Source organism: Oncorhynchus tshawytscha, linkage group LG03, assembly GCF_018296145.1.
Source record: "Oncorhynchus tshawytscha isolate Ot180627B linkage group LG03, Otsh_v2.0, whole genome shotgun sequence".
NCBI lineage: Eukaryota > Metazoa > Chordata > Actinopteri > Salmoniformes > Salmonidae > Oncorhynchus > Oncorhynchus tshawytscha.
In genome coordinates, this window is record NC_056431.1 from 81,136,843 (window position 1) to 81,160,199 (window position 23,357).

Genomic DNA, 23,357 nt, shown 5'->3' on the forward strand with positions numbered 1-23,357 from the left:
GGAGTAAGAAAGTTACAGAAGTACAAATATCATACCCCCAAGACATGCTAACCTCTCACCATTACAATAACAGGAGATTAGCATTTTTTGTGGGTATTCTATTTATGCCTCTAACTTTCTCACTCATTACTGTCAAGTGTTTGTCAAATAAACTGGTCATCTCTGTATACCTGTCGCAAGACCCACTGGTTGATGCTTATTTATAAAACCCTCTTAGGCCTCACTCCCCCATATGTGAGATATCTACTGCAGCCCTCATCCTCCACATTCAACACCCGTTCTGCCAGTCACATTCTGTTAAAGGTTCCCAAAGCACACACATTCCCTGGGTCGCTCCTCTTTTCAGTTCGCTGCAGCTAGCGACTGGAACGAGCTGCGACAAATACTCAAACTGGACAGTTTTATCTCAATTTCTTCACTCAAAGACTCAATCATGGACACTCTTACTGACAGTTGTGGCTGCTCTGCGCGATGTATTGTTGTCTCTACCTTCTTGCCCTTTGTGCTGTTGTATGTGTCAAATAATGTTTGTAGCATGTTTTGTGCTGCTACCATGTTGTGCTGCAGCCATGTTGTGTTGCTACCATGTTGTTGTCATGCTGTGCTGCTACCATGTTGTTGTCATGTTGTGCTGCTACCATGCTGTGCTGCTACCATGTTGTGCTGCTACCATGCTGTGTTGACATGTGTTGCTGCCTTGCTATGTGATTGTCTTGGGTTTCTCTTTATGAAGTGTTGTGTTGTCTCTCTAGTCGTGATGTGTGTTTTATTCTGTATTTTATTTATGTTTAATCCCAGCCGTCACCAGCCTTTTGCCCTTTAGTAGTCCGTCATTGTAAATAAGAAATAGTTCTAAAAATAGATACAAATAAATAAACAAAGTGTTTAGAAACATATTCTATTCTTATTTAAAATAAAATGGACTTTAAAACTTCATTATTTACCGTTAATTTCTATTGGCCACAACATAATATGAAACACAACCAAAGCAAACAGCAAATATGTAGATGATGTACCAAATACTTAACATTTTACTACTTTTATACATAAAGTGAATTTGTCCCAATACTTTTGGTCACCTAAATTGGGGGGTGGGACTATGTACAAAAAGTGCTGTAATTTCTAAAAGATTCAACCAATATGGATGACAATAAACTCAAATTAAAGCTGATAGTCTGTAGTGTAACATCATAGTCATTGTATCATTTCAAATCCAAAGTCCTGGAGCACAGAGCCAAAACATCATCATTGTCCCAGCACTTTTGGAGCTCACTGTATCTGTCCTGTACCTTCTGTTGTTATCAGCCACCTGTCCAGGATTGTTACAATGGTATAATTTACCCAAACAGTCAGCATGTTGTTTTAAAGTAAGAAATAGGAACAAAAAAATAATAGCAAATGTTTGTTTGGACTTGAAATTCTCCTAAGAGAATCAAAAAACTTGTTTTTTTTTAAATGCCTTCGAGATTATAGAATATTTAGATATTTAACAAGGCTAGGAAGTGATTTGATGTTAGCATTGTTGTATAGGTCTGCAGGGTGTCATGTGGTAGTGAGAGCCTCTGGTCTACCCTAATACTCCACATCTGGAATGTTCTAATTGGCTGGGATTTACTGAGAACACATGGAGGTGATGAGGAGGAGGAACAGAGGGGTCGTCATGTGGTCAACCAGGTTTGGTCATCATAACAGAACCTGGGTTGGTCATCATAACAGAACCACGGTTGGTCATCATAACAGAACCTGGGTTGGTCATAACAGAACCAGGGTTGGTCATCATAACAGAACCAGGGTTGGTCACCATAACAGAACCAGGGTTGGTCATCATAACAGAACCAGGTTTGGTCATCATAACAGAACCTGGGTTGGTCATCATTACAGAAACTGTGTTGGTCATCATAACAGAACCTGGGTTGGTCATCATAACAGAACCAGGGTTGGTCATCATAACAGAACCTGGGTTGGTCATCATAACAGAAACATGGTTGGTCATCATAACAGAACCAGGGTTGGTCATCATAACATAACCTGGGTTGGTCATAACAGAACCAGGGTTGGCCATCATAACAAAACCAGGGTTGGCCACCATATCTGAACCTGGGTTGGTCATCATAACAGAACCAGGGTTGGTCATCATAACAGAATGGTTTAACCAGGGTCGGTCATCATAACAGAACCTGGGTTGGTCATCATAACAGAACGGTAAACCAGGGTTGGTCATCATAACAGAACGGTCAACCAGGGATGATCATCATAACAGAACCAGGGTTGGTCATCAAAACAGAACAGTTTAACCAGGGTTGGTCATCATAACAGAATGGTTTAACCAGGGGTGGTCATCATAACAGAATGGTTTAACCAGGGTTGGTCATCATAACAGAACGGTTTAACCAGTGTTGATCATCATAACAGAACCAGGGTTGGTCATCATAACAGAACCAGGGTTGGTCATCATAACAGAACGGTTTAACCAGTGTTTATCATCATAACAGAACCAGGGTTGGTCATCATAACAGAACGGTTTAACCAGGGTTGGTCATCATAACAGAACGTTTTAACCAGTGTTTATCATCATAACAGAACCAGGGTTGGTCATCATAACAGAACGGCTTAACCAGTATTTATCATCAAAACAGAACCAGGGTTGGTCATCATAACAGAATGGTCAACCAGGGTTGAAAAAGGGTTTTAAAAAAGGAAGGGGATACCTGGTCAGTTGTTCAACTGAATTCATTCAACTGAAATGTGTCTTCCACATTTAACCCCTCTGAGTGGTGCGGGGGGTTGCCTTACAATCAACATCCACGTCAACGGCGCCTGGGGAACAGTGGGTTAACTGCCTTGCTCAGGGGAACAGTGGGTTAACTGCCTTGTTCAGGGGAACAGTGGGTTAATTGCCTTGTTCAGGGGAACAGTGGGTTAACTGCCACGCTCAGGGGAACAGTGGGTTAACTGCCTTGTTCAGGGGAACAGTGGGTTAACTGCCTTGCTCAGGGGAACAGTGGGTTAACTGCCTCACTCAGGGGAACAGTGGGTTTACTGCCTTGCTCAAGGGAACAGTGAGTTAACTGCCTTGTTCAGGGCAACAGTGGGTTAACTGCCTTGCTCAGGCGAACAGTGCATTAACTGCCTTGTTTAGGGGAACAGTGAGTCAACTGCCTTGCTCAGGGGAACAGTGGGTTAACTGCCTTGAACAGTGGGTGAACTGCCTTGCTCAGGGGCAGAACACCTGATTTTTACCTTGTCAGCTTGGGTTGGTGATATTGTAACCAGGGTTGGTGATATTGTAACCAGGGTTGGTGATATTGTGACCAGGGCTGGTGATATTGTAACCAGGGTTGGTGATATTGGTAATATTGTGACCAGGGCTGGTAATATTGTAACCAGGGTTGGTGATATTGTAACCGGGGCTGGTGATATTGTAACCAGGGTTGGTAATATTGTGACCAGGGTTGGTGATATTGTAACCAGGGTTGGTGATATTGTAACTAGGGTTGGTAATATTGTGACCTGGACGGGTGAAATTGTAACCAGGGTTGGTGATATTGTCAAGAGGGTTGGTGATATTGTAACCAGGGTTGGTGATATTGTGACCTCGGCTGGTGATATTGTAACCAGGGTTGGTGATATTGTCAAGAGGGTTGGTGATATTGTCAAGAGGGTTGGTGATATTGTAACCAGGGTTGGTGATATTGTAACAGGGTTGGTGATATTGTAACCAGGGTTGGTAATATTGTGACCTGGACGGGTGAAATTGTAACCAGGGTTGGTGATATTGTCAAGAGGGTTGGTGATATTGTAACCAGGGTTGGTGATATTGTAACTAGGGTTGGTAATATTGTAACTAGGGTTGGTAATATTGTGACCTGGACGGGTGAAATTGTAACCAGGGTTGGTGATATTGTGAAGAGGGTTGGTGATATTGTGACCAGGGCTGGTGATATTGTGGCCAGGGCTGGTGATATTGTGATCATACTAACTCTAAGGGAGATCCAGCTTACAGACTTGATCAGCCAGTGGAGCAGTAGGTAGTGTCATTATGGTAGTTGTAGTCCGGCAGACCTTCAGCCAGTGGAGGAGTAGGGAGTGTCATTATGGTAGTTGTAGTCCGGCCGGCATACCTTCAGCCAGTGGAGGAGTAGGGAGTGTCACTATGGTAGTTGTAGTCCAGGCAGACCCTCAGCCAGTGGAGGAGTAGGGAGTGTCATTATGGTAGTTGTAGTCCGGGCAGACCTTCAGCCAGTGGAGGAGTAGGGAGTGTCATTATGGTAGTTGTAGTCCGGCAGACCTTCAGCCAGTGGAGCAGTAGGGAGTGTCATTATGGTAGTTGTAGTCCGGGCAGACCTTCAGCCAGTGGAGGAGTAGGGAGTGTCATTATGGTAGTTGTAGTCCGGCATACCTTCAGCCAGTGGAGGAGTAGGGAGTGTCACTATGGTAGTTGTAGTCCGGCAGATCTTCAGCCAGTGGAGGAGTAGGGAGTGTCATTATGGTAGTTGTAGTCCGGCAGACCTTCAGCCAGTGGAGGAGTAGGGAGTGTCATTATGGTAGTTGTAGTCCGGGCAGACCTTCAGCCAGTGGAGGAGTAGGGAGTGTCATTATGGTAGTTGTAGTCCGGCAGACCTTCAGCCAGTGGAGCAGTAGGGAGTGTCATTATGGTAGTTGTAGTCCGGCAGACCTTCAGCCAGTGGAGGAGTAGGGAGTGTCATTATGGTAGTTGTAGTCCGGCAGGCCTTCAGCCAGTGGAGGAGTAGGGAGTGTCATTATGGTAGTTGTAGTCCGGCCGGCATACCTTCAGCCAGTGGAGGAGTAGGGAGTGTCACTATGGTAGATGTAGTCCAGGCAGACCCTCAGCCAGTGGAGGAGTAGGGAGTGTCATTATGGTAGTTGTAGTCCGGGCAGACCTTCAGCCAGTGGAGGAGTAGGGAGTGTCATTATGGTAGTTGTAGTCCGGCAGACCTTCAGCCAGTGGAGCAGTAGGGAGTGTCACTATGTTAGTTGTAGTCCGGCAGACCTTCAGCCAGTGGAGGAGTAGGGAGTGTCATTATGGTAGTTGTAGTCCGCATACCTTCTGCCAGGCCTTCAGCCAGTGGAGGAGTAGGGAGTGTCATTATGGTAGTTGTAGTCCGGGCAGACCTTCAGCCAGTGGAGGAGTAGGGAGTGTCATTATGGTAGTTGTAGTCCGGCAGACCTTCAGCCAGTGGAGCAGTAGGGAGTGTCATTATGGTAGTTGTAGTCCGGCAGACCTTCAGCCAGTGGAGGAGTAGGGAGTGTCATTATGGTAGTTGTAGTCCGGCAGGCCTTCAGCCAGTGGAGGAGTAGGGAGTGTCATTATGGTAGTTGTAGTCCGGCAGACCTTCAGCCAGTGGAGGTGTAGGGAGTGTCATTATGGTAGTTGTAGTCCGGCAGACCTTCAGCCAGTGGAAGAGTAGGGAGTGTCACTATGGTAGTTGTAGTCCGGGCAGACCTTCTGCACCAGTTTGTAGTCCACGCTGTAGAAGGCGATGTAGATGCAGATGACTTTAAAGGGCTTGGAGCAGAGCCAGGAGACGTGGCTCTGCGTCTGTTCCTGGTAACACACCTTGGAGGAGTCGAAGCTGCACAGAGCCGTCTTCTTGTTGCGGTCCGTCTTCTCATACTCGATACGACAGTTGAAAGCTTTAGAGTCTTTTGTCTCCAGTGTGGACTGCTGAGCCATCTCAAACTCCACCACTTTAGATGGCGGCACCAGACTCACCGACACGTTCCCCAGGCCGGTGGAGTTATGGCGGAAGTAGACACTGAAAGTTCCGTTACCGTGGTCTACGATCTTCCCGGTGATCAGCAGGTTAAGCTTGACGGTCTTAATGTTGGAGTGGAAGTCTCCCCAGCCAAACATCTTCTTGAACTTGCCTGTCTTGACGATGGGTCGTCGCTTGGCTCTGACCTGGCTGGCCTGAACATCTGTCTGGTTGGATAACCAATCCCAGAAGTCCTCCATGTTCTCTAGGTATGTCATGTCCCTGATGGGGTTGTGTTTAAGGCTGGGGGGCCCGACAGCTCCAGGAACCCCCCTAGCGAACAGCCTCAGGGGGTTGAGGACTCTGGGACTGGCACCGGCTCCACTGGGGGAGAACTTCTCCTCATGGTCCCCCTCCTCCCACTCTATCAGCTCTGTCTCTGGGAACTGCAGCTGGACCTTCCTGCACCACACCTACAGAGGAAACACAGAGAGATACAGGAAGTTAAAGGACATGAACTACACAATGTACTATATACCACAACTGTAATATTCAAACAGCAGAGCGACTGGATGCATACAATAATATAAAACACATTAAAGCCATATTCTGTAATTTATTCACTTTCTAAAAAATAGCGACGCTATCTACATAAACCGAAAGGTTATAATTATGTGGATGTTTGTCTATTGTTCCACTACTATTCCACTTTATGACCTACTATATCACCACAATATCCACTATAATATGTCCTCCTATACATGAATGGATTTGAAGTGTTCAGCTGTAATTATTTGTCCTAATCTAGACATAACACTCTACTCAGCAGTGATCTTCTCTACCTCACAGCCTCTGCTTCAGGAGTGGTTCCTGGTCCAGTCTAGATACAGTCCAATCATAATACATGGTAATAAGCTGTTAGGTGTTAGCAGTAATTAGCTAGCAGGTACTGGAGGCCTGGACTCACTGGCTGGTTGCACCAGATGTGAAGCTTTAAAAAAGGCTGTTTCACATCTAACACAAGCTCTACTGTATTTCCACCTCATTATAACTTCAGCTGTAAGCTTAATTGAAGCATATGTGTTCACAGCGAACAAACTAGACACGTTGTCTACGACCATTACACAGTGTTAGAACGTTGTCTGGTTATCTTTCAGAAAATAAATGTGTACAATGATATTGTACAGCATTTAATATAGTATACAGCAGCAGGAGAATGTTTATTGTTTTGTCTCTTTTTATTGAACATACTGTACTCTGACTTGAGAGGTAACTAAATATATTCCTCATGTTCAGTGAGATGCTCAGGTGAAGATTGGACAAGATTAGCATCATGGAAATGAGAGAAACATCTAAGGCTGATGAACAACTGGGGAAATTGCTGTGACAACAAGGAGGATAGCAAATACAGAGAGAAATGTGAACTCCCTCTCCTCTCTCTCTCCCTTCTTTCTCTCCCTCTCTCTCTCCCTTCTTTCTCTCCCTCTCTCTCTCCCTCCCCCTTCTTTCTCTCCCTCTCTTTCTCCCCCTTCTTTCTATCCCTCCTTCTCCCTCTCTCTCCTCTCCTCTCTCTCTCTCCTCTCTCTGCCTCTTTCTCCTCTCCATTCTTTCTCCCTCTCCATTCTCTCTCCCTCTCCTCTCTTTCTCTCCCCCTCTCTCTCTCTCTTCCTCCTCTCTCTCTCTCTTTCTCCCTCTCCATTCTCTCTCCCTCTCTTTCTCCCCCTTCTCTCTCTCCCTCTCCTCTCTTTCTCCCCCTTCTCTCTCTCTCCCTTCTCTTGGCGCTGTATGAGACACAACATGCTGCTGTATAATGTGTTGGTGAAGCTGCAAAGCCCTGAACAGTCACGTGGAAAGAAGAGGCAATCATTTAGACTTCAAAACTGAGAAAGAAAAAAAACCTGCCAGGCAAGGTCTGATGAAGGAGAAACACAAAAGCTTCTTAATTAAGATTGGTTAATCGGAGCTGCTATGCTGATTGGTTAAGCGGAGGAAGCCGCTATGCTCCAGGCATTCCAGGGCGACGTGGCTTAAAACAGACACTATTATCGTAATAAGCCCCGATTTATGAAGTTGAAAACACAAGACCTCATTCCAAGTGTTCAAAGCTCAGAGATTAACTGCCAGGGTTGGGATGTGCCTGTGGAAGAGACCATGAAAACACAAGACCTCATTCCAAGTGTTCAAAGCTCGGAGATGAACTGCCAGGGTTGGGATGTGACTGTGGAAGAGACCATGGAAATGTGACTGACTTTCTTCTCACTGTTCTCTTTATATGTTCCTATAAATATCTAATGTCACATAACCTATATCACACAACCTGTACCACGCCATCTTATCACACAGCCTATACCACACAACCTGTACCACGCCATCTTATCACACAACCTATACCACACAAACTGTACCACGCCATCTTATCACACAACCTATACCACACAACCTGTACCACGCCATCTTATCACACAACCTATACCACACAACCTGTACCACGCCATCTTATCACACAACCTATACCACACAACCTGTACCACGCCATCTTATCACACAACCTATACCACACAACCTGTACCACGCCATCTTATCACACAACCTATACCACACAACCTGTACCACGCCATCTTATCACACAACCTATATCACACAACCTATACGACACAATCTTATCACAAAACCTATACCACACAACCTGTACCACGCCATCTTATCACACAACCTATACCACACAACCTTATCACACAATCTATACCACACAACCTGTACCACACAATATTATCACACAACCTACACCATGCCATCTTATCACACAACCTATACCACACAACCTGTACCACACAATCTTATCACACAACCTATATCACATAACCTGTACCACTCCATCTTATCACACAACCTATACCACACAACCTGTACCACGCCATCTTATCACACAACCTATACCATGCCATCTTATCACACAACCTGTACCAAGGCATCTTATCACACAACATACACCACACAACCTGTACCACACCATCTTATCACACAACCTATACCACACAACCTGTACCACACCATCTTATCACACAACCTATATCACACAACCTGGACCACACCATCTTATCACACAACCTATACCACGCCATCTTATCACTCAACCTATTCCACACAACCTGTACCACGCAATCTTATCACACAACCTATATCACACAACCTGTACCACGCCATCTTATCACACAACCAATACCAAACAACTTGTACCACGCCATCTTATCACAAAACCTATACCACGCCATGTTATCACACAACCTGTACCACGCCATCTTATCCCACAACCTATACCACGACATCTTACCACACAACCTATACCACACAAACTATACCCCACAACCTGTACCATGCCATCTTATCACAAAAAATGTATCACACAACCTGCACCACGCCATCATATCACACAACCTATAGCACACATCCTGTACCACACCATCTTATCACACAACCTATACCATGCCATCTTATAACACAACCTATACCACACAACCTGTACCACGCCATCTTATCACACAACCTATACCAAGGCATCTTATCACACAACCTGTACCATGCCATGTTATCAAACAACCTATACCACACAATCTGTACCACACAATCTTATCACACAACCTATACCCCACAACCTGTACCACGCCATGTTATCACACAAAATGTATCACACAACCTGTACCACGCCATCTTATCACACAACCTGTACCATGCCACCTTATCACACAACCTACACCATGCCATCTTATCACACAACCTATACCACACAACCTGTACCACACAATCTTATCACACAACTTATATCACACAACCTGTACCACGCCATCTTATCACACAACCTATACCATGCCATCTTATCACACAACCTGTACCAAGGCATCTTATCACAACACCTGTACCATGCCATGTTATCACACAACCTAAACAACACAATCTGTACCACACAATCTTATCACACAACCTATACCCCGCAACCTGTGCCACGCCATCTTATCACACAAAATGTATCACACAACCTGTACCACGCCATCTTATCACACAACCTATAGCACACATCCTGTACCACACCATCTTATCACACAACCTAAACCACGCCATCTTATAACACAACCTATACCAGACAACCTGTACCACGCCATCTTATCACACAACCTATACCATGCCATCTTATCACACAACCTGTACCAAGACATCTTATCACACAACCTGTACCATGCCATGTTATCACACAACCTATACCGCACAATCTGTACCACACAATCTTATCACACAACCTATACCCCACAACCTGTACCACGCCATGTTATCACACAAAATGTATCACACAACCTGTACCACGCCATCTTATCACACAACCTATATCACACAACCTGTACCACGCCACCTTATCACACAACCTACACCATGCCATCTTATCAAACAACCTATACCACACAACCTGTACCACACAATCTTATCACACAACTTATATCACACAACCTGTACCACGCCATCTGATCACACAACCTATACCATGCCATCTTATCACACAACCTGTACCACGCCATCTTATCACACAACCTATATCACACAACCTGTACCACGCCATCTTATCACACAACCTATATCACACAACCTGTACCACGCCATCTTATCACACAACCTATATCACACAACCTGTACCACGCCATCTTATCACACAACCTATACCAAACAACTTGTACCACACCATCTTATCACACAACCTATACCACGCCATCTTACCACACAACCTATACCACACAACCTATACCCCACAACCTGTACCACGCCATCTTATCACAAAAAATGTATCACACAACCTAAACCACGCCATCTTATAACACAACCTATACCACACAACCTGTACCACGCCATCTTATCACACAACCTATACCATGCCATCTTATCACACAACCTGTACCAAGACATCTTATCACACAACCTGTACCATGCCATGTTATCACACAACCTATACCGCACAATCTGTACCACACAATCTTATCACACAACCTATACCCCACAACCTGTACCACGCCATGTTATCACACAAAATGTATCACACAACCTGTACCACGCCATCATATCACACAACCTATACCACACATCCTGTACCACACCATCTTATCACACAACCTGTACCACGCCATCTTATCACACAATCTATACCACACAACCTGTACAAAGCCACCTTATCACACAACCTATATCACACAACCTGGACCTTGCCATCTTATCACACAACCTGTACAAAGCCACCTTATCACACAACCTATATCACACAACCTGGACCACGCCATCTTATCACGCAACCTATACTATGCCATCTTATCACACAACCTGTACAAAGGCATCTTATCACACAACATATACCACACAACCTGTACCACACAATCTTATCACACAACTTATATCACACAACCTGTACCACGCCATCTGATCACACAACCTATACCATGCCATCTTATCACACAACCTGTACAAAGGCATCTTATAACACAACATATACCACACAACCTATACCATGCTATCTTATCACTCAACCTATTCCACACAACCTGTACCACGCCATCTTATCACACAACCTATACCAAACAACCTGTACCACGCCATGTTATCACACAACCTATACCACGCCATGTTATCACACAACCTGTACCACGCCATCTTATCCCACAACCTATACCACGCCATCTTACCACACAACCTATATCACACAACCTATACCCCACAACCTGTACCACGCCATCTTATCACACAACCTGTACCACACCATCTTATCACACAACCTATAGCACACATCCTGTACCACACCATCTTATCACACAACCTATACCATGCCATCTTATAACACAACCTATACCACACAACCTGTACCACGCCATCTTATCACACAACCTATACCATGCCATCTTATCACACAACCTATACCAAGGCATCTTATCACACAACCTGTACCATGCCATGTTATCAAACAACCTATACCACACAATCTGTACCACACAATCTTATCACACAACCTATACCCCACAACCTGTACCACGCCATGTTATCACACAAAATGTATCACACAACCTGTACCACGCCATCATATCACACAACCTATACCACACATCCTGTACCACACCATCTTATCACACAACCTGTACAACGCCATCTTATCACACAACCTACACCACACAACCTGTACCACGCCATCTTATCACACAACCTATATCACACAACCTGTACCACGCCACCTTATCACACAACCTACACCATGCCATCTTATCACACAACCTATACCACACAACCTGTACCACGCCATCTGATCACAACCTATACCATGCCCCATCTTATCACACAACCTGTACAAAGGCATCTTATCACACAACATATACCACACAACCTGTACCACACAATCTTATCACTCAACCTATTCCACACAACCTGTACCACGCCATCTTATCACACAACCTATACCAAACAACCTGTACCACGCCATGTTATCACACAACCTATACCATGCCATGTTATCACACAACCTGTACCACGCCATCTTATCCCACAACCTATACCACGCCATCTTACCACACAACCTATATCACACAACCTATACCCCACAACCTGTACCACGCCATCTTATCACACAACCTGTACCACACCATCTTATCACACAACCTACACCACTCCATCTTATAACACAACCTATACCACACAACCTATACCACACAACCTGTACCACGCCATCTTATCACACAACCTATATCACAACCTGTAACACTCCACCTTATCACACAACCTACACCATGCCATCTTATCACACAACCTATATCACACAACCTGTACCACGCCACCTCATCACACAACCTATATCACACAACCTGGACCACGCCATCTTATCACACAACCTATACTATGCCATCTTATCACACAACATGTACAACGCTATCTTATCACAGAACCTATATCACACAACCTGGACCACGCCATCTTATCACACAACCTATATCACACAACCTGTACCACACAATCTTATCACAGAACGTATATCACACAACCTGAACCACGCCATCTTATCACACAACCTATACCACAAAACCTGTACCACGCGATCTTATCACACAACCTATATCACACAACCTGTACCACACCATCTTATCACACAACCTATACCACACAACCTGTACCACACCATCTTATAACACAACCTATACCACGCCATCTTATCACACAACCTATACAACACAACCTGTACCACGCCATCTTATCACGTAACCTATATCACAAGACATATCCCACGCCATCTTATCACACAACGTATATCACACAACCTGTACCACACTATCTTATCACACAACCTATATCACACAACCTGTACCACGCCATCTTATCACACAACCTATACCACAAAACCTGTACAACGCGATCTTATCACACAACCTATATCACACAACCTGTACCACGCCATCTTATCACACAACCTATACCACAAAACCTGTACAACGCGATCTTATCACACAACCTACACCACACAACCTGTACCACACAATCTTATCACACAACTTATATCACACAACCTGTACCACGCCATCTTATCACACAACCTATACCAAGGCATCTTATCACACAACCTACACCATGCCATCTTATCACACAACCTATACCACACAACCTGTACCACACAATCTTACCACACAACATATACCACACAACCTGTACCAGGCCATCTTATCACACAACCTATACCACACAACCTGTACCACGCCATCTTATCACACAACCTATATCACACAACCTATACCACGCCATCTTATCACACAACCTATACCACGCCATCATATCACACAACTTATACCACACTATCTATACCACGCGATCTTATGACACAACCTATACCACGCCAACTTATCACAGAGCCTATACCACACAACCTGTACCACGTAATCTTATCACACAACCTATACCACACAACCTGTACCACACCACCATCTTATCACACAACCTATACCACACAACCTGTACCACACCATCTTATAACACAACCTATACCATGCCATCTTATCACACAACCTATACCACACAACCTGTACCACGCCATCTTATCACACAACCTATACCACACAACCTGTACCACGCCATCTTATCACACAACCTATACCACACAACCTGTACCACGCCATCTTATCACACAACCTATACCACACAACCTATGCCACGCCATCTTATCACACAATCTATACCACACAACCTATGCCACACAACCTATACCACGCCATCTTATGACACAACCTTTACCACGCCATCTTATCACACAACTTATACCACATTATCTATACAACACCATCTTATCACACAACCTATACCACGCCAACTTATCACACAGCCTATACCACACAACCTGTACCACGCCAACTTATCACACAACCTATACCACACAACCTATATCACGCCATCTTATCACACAACCTATAAAACACAACCTATACCCCACAACCTGTACCACGCCATCTTATCACACAACCTATACCACACCTCCTGTACCACACCATCTTATCACACAACCTGTACCATATCTTATCACACAACCTGTCACAGAACCTGTACCACGCCACCTTATCACACAACCTATACCACACAACCTGTACCACGCCATCTTATCACACAACCTATGCCATGCCATCTTATCACACAACCTGTACCATGGCATCTTATAACACAACCTATACCACACAACCTGTACCACGCCATCTTATCACACAACCTACACCACACAACCTGTACCACACAATCTTATCACACAACTTATATCACACAACCTGTACCACACCATCTTATCACTCAACCTATACCACACAACCTATACCCCACAACCTGTACCATGCCATCTTATAACAAAAATGTATCACACAACCTGCACCACGCCATCTTATCACACAACCTATAGCACACATCCTGTACCACACCATCTTATCCCACAACCTATACCACACCATCTTTTTACACAACCTATACCACACAACCTGTACCACACAATCTTATCACACAACTTATATCACACAACCTGTACCACGCCATCTTATCATACAACCTATACCATGCCATCTTATCACACAACCTGTACCACGCCATCTTATCACACAATCTATACCACACAACCTGTACAAAGCCACCTTATCACACAACCTATACCACACAACCTATACCACGCCACCTTTTCACACAACAAACACCATGCCATCTTATCACACAACTTATATCACACAACCTATACCATGCCATCTTATCACACAACCTGTACCATGGCATCTTATAACACAACCTATACCACACAACCTGTACCACGCAATCTTATCACACAACCTACACCACACAACCTGTACCACGCCATCTTATCACAAAAAATGTATCACACAACCTGCACCACACCATGTTATCACACAATCTATACCACGCCATCTTATCACTCAACCTATACCACACAACCTATACCCCACAACCTATACCACGCCATCTTATCACAAAAAATGTATCACACAACCTGCACCACACCATGTTATCACACAACCTATAGCACACATCCTGTACCACACCATCTTCTCCTACAACCTATACCACGCCATCTTTTACACAACCTGTACCACGCCATCTTTTCACACAACCTATACCATGCCATCTTATCACACAACCAGCAAGGCATCTTATCACACAACTTGTACCATGCCATGTTATCACACAACCTATACCACACAATCTGTACCACACAATCTTATCACACAACCTATACCCCACAACCTGTACCACGCCATCTTATCACTCAACCTATTCCACACAACCTGTACCACGCCATCTTATCATACAACCTATGTCACACAACCTGTACCACGCCATCTTCTCACACAACCTATACCAAACAACCTGTACCACGCCATCTTATCACACAACCTGTACCACACCATCTTATCACACAACCTATATCACGCCATCTTATCACACAACCTATAAAACACAACCTATACCACACAACATGTACCAGACAATCTTATCACACAACCTATACCCCACAACCTGTACCACACCATCTTATCACACAAAATGTATCACACAACCTGTACCACGCCATCTTATCACACAACCTATACCACACATCCTGTACCACACCATCTTATCACACAACCTGTACCACGCAATCTTATCACACAACCTATATCACACAACCTGTACCACGCCACCTTATCACACAACCTATACCACACAACCTGTACCACACAATCTTATCACACAACCTATCACACAACCTGTACAACGCCATCTTATCACACATCCTATACCACAAAACCTGTACCATGCGATCTTATCAAACAACCTATATCACACAACCTGAACCACGCCATCTTATCACACAACCTATACCACAAAACCTGTACCACACCATCTTATCACACAACCTATACCACACAACCTGTACAACGCCATCTTATCACACAACCTGTACCACGCAATCTTATCACACAACCTATATCACACAACCTGTACCACACCATCTTATCACACAGCCTATACAGCACAACCTGTACCACACCATCTTATAACACAACCTATACCATGCCATCTTATCACACAACCTATACCAAGACATCTTATCACACAACCTGTACCACGCCATCTTATCACACAACCTATACCACACAACCTGTACCACACCATCTTATAACACAACCTATACCACGCAATCTTATCACACAACCTATACCACACAACCTATACTGCACCACCTGTACAACAACATCTTATTACACAATCTATACCACACAACCTATGCCACACAACCTATACCACGCCATCTTATCACACAACCTAGACCATGCCATCTTATCACACAACTTATACCACACTATCTATACCACACCGTCTTATCACACAATCTATACCACACAACCTGTACCACATCATCTCATCACACAACCTATATCACACAACCTGTACCATGCCATCTTATCACACAACCTATAACACACAACCTGTACCATGCCATCTTATCACACAACCTACACCACCACAACCTGTACCACGTCATCTTATCACACAACCTGTACCACGCAATCTTATCACACAACCTATATCACACAACATGTACCACCCCATCTTATCACACAACCTATACCACACAACCTGTACCACGCAATCTTATCACACAACCTATATCACACAACCTGTACCACACCATCTTATCACACAACCTGTACCACACCATCGTATAACACAACCTATATCACACAAACTGTACCACACAACCTATACCACACAACCTATACAACACAACCTGTACCACACAATCTTATCACACAACCTATATCAAACAATCTTTACCACATCATCTTATCTCACAACCAATACCACACCATCTTATCACACAACCTGTACCACATCATCTTATCACACAACCTATACCACACAACCTATACCACATCATCTTATCACACAACCTATACCACACAACCTGTACCACGCAATCTTATCACACAACCAATACCACACAACCTGCACAACGCCATCTTATCACACAACCTATACCACAAAACCTGTACCATGCCATCTTATCATACAACTTGTACCACGCTATCTTATCACAGAACCTATATCACACAACCTATACCCCACAACCTGTACCACGCCATCTTATCACACAACCTATACCACACCTCCTGTACCACACCATCTTATCACACAACCTGTACCACACATCTTATCACACAACCTGTCACAGAACCTGTACCACGCCACCTTATCACACAACCTATTCCACACAACCTGTACCACACAATCTTATCACACAACTTATATCACACAACCTGTACTAAGGCACCTTATCACACAACCTATATCACACAACCTGGACCACGCCATTTTATCACACAACCTATGTCACACAACCTATACCACGCCATCTTATCACACAACCTGTACAACACAACCTGTACAACGCCATCTTATCACACAACTTATACCACACTATCTATACCACACCATCTTATCACACAACCTCTACCATGCCATCTTATCACACAACCTATACTACACAACCTGTACCATGCCATCTTATCATACAACTTGTACCACGCTATCTTATCACAGAACCTATATCACACAACCTGGACCACGCCATCTTATCACACAACCTATATCACACAACCTGTACCACACAATCTTATCACACAACGTATATCACACACCCTGTACAACGCCATCTTATCACACAACCTATACCACAAAACCTGTACCACGCGATCTTATCACACAACCTATATCACACAACCTGAACCACGCCATCTTATCACACAACCTATACCACAAAACCTGTACCACGCGATCTTATCACACAACCTATATCACACAACCTGTACCACACCATCTTATCACACAACCTATACCACACAACCTGTACCACACCATCTTATAACACAACCTATACCACGCCATCTTATCACACAACCTATACAACACAACCTATACCACACAACCTGTACCACGCCATCTTTTCACGTAACCTATATCACAAGACATATCCCACGCCATCTTATCACACAACGTATATCACACAACCTGTACCACACATCTTATCACACAACCTATATCACACAACCTGTACCACGCCATCTTATCACACAACCTATACCACAAAACCTGTACCACGCGATCTTATCACACAACCTATATCACACAACCTGTACCACACCATCTTATCACACAACCTATACCACACAACCTGTACCACGCAATCTTATCACACAACCTACACCACACAACCTGTACCACGCCATCTTATCACAAAAAATGTATCACACAACCTGCACCACACCATGTTATCACACAACCTATACCACACAACCTGTACCACGCCATCTTTTCACACAACCTATACCATGCCATCTTATCACACAACCTGTAGCAAGGCATCTTATCACACAACCTGTACCATGCCATGTTATCACACAACCTATACCACACAATCTGTACCACACAATCTTATCACACAACCTATACCCCACAACCTGTACCACGCCATGTTATCACACAAAATGTATCACACAACCTGTACCACGCCATCATATCACACAACCTATACCACACATCCTGTACCACACCATCTTATCACACAACCTGTACCACGCCATCTTATCACACAACCTACACCACACAACCTGTACCACGCCATCTTATCACACAACCTATATCACACAACCTGTACCACGCCACCTTATCACACAACCTACACCATGCCATCTTATCACACAACCTATACCACACAACCTGTACCACGCCATCTGATCACACAACCTATACCATGCCCCATCTTATCACACAACCTGTACAAAGGCATCTTATCACACAACATATACCACACAACCTGTACCACACAATCTTATCACTCAACCTATTCCACACAACCTGTACAACGCCATCTTATCACACAACCTATACAAAACAACCTGTACCACGCCATGTTATCACACAACCTGTACCACGCCATCTTATCCCACAACCTATACCACGCCATCTTACCACACAACCTATATCACACAACCTATACCCCACAACCTGTACCACGCCATCTTATCACACAACCTGTACCACACCATCTTATCACACAACCTATAGCACACATCCTGTACCACACCATCTTATCACACAACCTATACCACTCCATCTTATAACACAACCTATACCACACAACCTGTACCACGCCATCTTATCACACAACCTACACCACACAACCTGTACCATGCCGTCTTATCACACAACCTATATCACACAACCTGTACCACGCCACCTTATCACACAACCTACACCATGCCATCTTATCACACAACCTATACCACACAACCTGTACCACGCCATCTTATCACACAACCTATACTATGCCATCTTATCACACAACCTGTACCACGGCATCTTATCACACAACCTATACCACACAACCTGTACAAAGCCACCTTATCACACAACCTATATCACACAACCTGGACCACGCCATCTTATCACGCAACCTATACTATGCCATCTTATCACACAACATGTACAACGGCATCTTATCACACAACCTGTACCACGCCATCTTTTCACACAACCTATACCACACAACCTATACCACACCATCTTATCACACAACCTATACCATACAACCTGTACCACGCCATCTTATCACACAACCTATACCACACAACCTGTACCACGACATCTTATCACACATCCTATACCACACAACCTGTACCACACCATCTTATCACACAACCTATACCACGCCACCTTTTCACACAACAAACACCATGCCATCTTATCACACAACCTATACCACACAACCTGTACCATGCCATCTTATCACACAACTTATATCACACAACCTATACCATGCCATCTTATCACCCAACCGGTACCATGGCATCTTATAACACAACCTATACCACACAACCTGTACCACGCCATCTTATCACACAACCTACACCACACAACCTGTACCACACAATCTTATCACACAACTTATATCACACAACCTGTACCACACCATCTTATCACACAACCTATACCACGCCATCTTATCACTCAACCTATACCACACAACCTATACCCCAAAACCTGTACCACGCCATCTTATCACAAAAAATGTATCACACAACCTGCACCACGCCATCTTATCACACAACCTATAGCACACATCCTGTACCACACCATCTTATCCCACAACCTATACCACACCATCTTTTTACACAACCTATACCACACAACCTGTACCACGCCATCTTATCACACAACCTATACTATGCCATCTTATCACACAACCTGTACCACGGCATCTTATCACACAACCTATACCACACAACCTGTACCACGCCACCTTATCACACAACCTATATCACACAACCTGTACCACGCCATCTTATTACACAACCTATACTATGCCATCTTATCACACAACATGTACAACGGCATCTTATCACACAACCTATACCACACAACCTGTACCACGCCATCTTTTCACACAATCTATACCACACAACCTGTACTAAGGCACCTTATCACACAACCTACATCACACAACCTGTACCACGCCATCTTATCACACAACCTATACCACAAAACCTGTACCACGCGATCTTATCACACAACCTATATCACACAACCTGTACCACACCATCTTATCACACAACCTATACCACGCCACCTTTTCACACAACAAACACCATGCCATCTTATCACAACCTATACCACACAACCTGTACCACACAATCTTATCACACAACCTACACCACACAACCTGTACCACGCCATCTTATCACACAACTATATCACACAACCTGGACCACACCATCTTATCACACAACCTATACCACGCCATCTTATCACTCAACCTATACCACACAACCTATACCCCACAACCTATACCACGCCATCTTATCACAAAAATATATCACACAACCTGCACCACACCATGTTATCACACAACCTATAGCACACATCCTGTACCACACCATCTTATCCTACAACCTATACCACGCCATCTTTTTACACAACCTATACCACACAACCTGTACCACGCCATCTTTTCACACAACCTATACCATGCCATCTTATCACACAACCTGTAGCAAGGCATCTTATCACACAACCTGTACCATGCCATGTTATCACACAACCTATACCACACAATCTGTACCACACAATCTTATCACACAACCTATACCCCACAACCTGTACCACGCCATCTTATCACACAACCTATACCACACAACCTGTACCACGCCATCTTATCATACAACCTATGTCACACAACCTGTACCACGCCATCTTCTCACACAACCTATACCAAACAACCTGTACCACGCCATCTTATCACACAACCTATACCACGCCATGTTATCACACAACCTATATCACGCCATCTTATCACACAACCTATAAAACACAACCTATACCACACAACCTGTACCAGACAATCTTATCACACAACCTATACCCCACAACCTGTACCACACCATCACACAACCTGTACCACGCCATCTTATCACACAACCTATACCACACATCCTGTACCACACCATCTTATCACACAACCTGTACCACGCAATCTTATCACACAACCTATATCACACAACCTGTACCACGCCACCTTATCACACAACCTATACCACACAACCTGTACCACACAATCTTATCACACAACGTATATCACACAACCTGTACAACGCCATCTTATCACACATCCTATACCACAAAACCTGTACCATGCGATCTTATCAAACAACCTATATCACACAAGCTGAACCACGCCATCTTATCACACAACCTATACCACAAAACCTGTACCACACCATCTTATCACACAACCTATACCATGCCATCTTATCACACAACCTATACCACACAACCTGTACCACGCCATCTTATCACACAACCTATATCACACAACCTGTACCACACCATCTTATCACACAGCCTATACAGCACAACCTGTACCACACCATCTTATAACACAACCTATACCATGCCATCTTATCACACAACCTATACCACACAACCTATACCACACAACCTGTACCACACCATCTTATCACACAACCTGTACCACGCCATCTTATCACACAACCTATACCACACAACCTATACTGCACCACCTGTACAACAACATCTTATTACACAATCTATACCACACAACCTATGCCACACAACCTATACCACGCCATCTTATCACACAACCTAGACCATGCCATCTTATCACACAACTTATACCACACTATCATACCACACCGTCTTATCACACAATCTATACCACACAACCTGTACCACATCATCTCATCACACAACCTATATCACACAACCTGTACCATGCCATCTTATCATACAACCTATAACACACAACCTGTACCATGCCATCTTATCACACAACCTACACCACCACAACCTGTACCACGTCATCTTATCACACAACCTGTACCACGCAATCTTATCACACAACCTATATCACACAACATGTACCACGCCATCTTATCACTCAACCTATACCACACCAATCTTATCACACAACCTGCACCACACCATCTTATCACACAACCTATACACCACAACCTATACCACACAACCTCTACCACGCCATCTTATCACACAACCTATACCACACAACCTGTACCACGCCATCTTATCACACAACCTATACCACGCCATCTTATCACACAACCTATACCACACAACCTATACCACACCACCTGTACTACGCCATCTTATCACACAACCTATATCACACAACCTGTACCACCCCATCTTATCACACAACCTATACCACACAACCTGTACCACGCAATCTTATCACACAACCTATATCACACAACCTGTACCACACCATCGTATAACACAACCTATATCACACAAACTGTACCACACAACCTATACCACACAACCTATACAACACAACCTGTACCACACAATCTTATCACACAACCTATATCAAACAATCTTTACCACATCATCTTATCTCACAACCAATACCACACCATCTTATCACACAACCTGTACCACATCATCTTATCACACAACCTATACCACACAACCTATACCACATCATCTTATCACACAACCTATACCACACAACCTGTA

General features: G+C 44.0%; 1 protein-coding gene across 1 annotated transcript in view; it reads right to left on the reverse strand.

Annotated features, from left to right (window-relative positions):
- Nucleotides 1-5,086: 5,086 nt before the first annotated feature.
- LOC112240024 (neurexophilin-2-like) overlaps nt 5,087-23,357 on the reverse strand; it is a 176,487-nt gene continuing 158,216 nt past the window's right edge. The window contains exon 3 of the mRNA XM_042320079.1: nt 5,087-6,190. Coding sequence (XP_042176013.1) covers nt 5,411-6,190 — 780 coding nt within the window. The 3' untranslated portion in view covers nt 5,087-5,410. The remainder of the gene's footprint in view (nt 6,191-23,357) is intronic.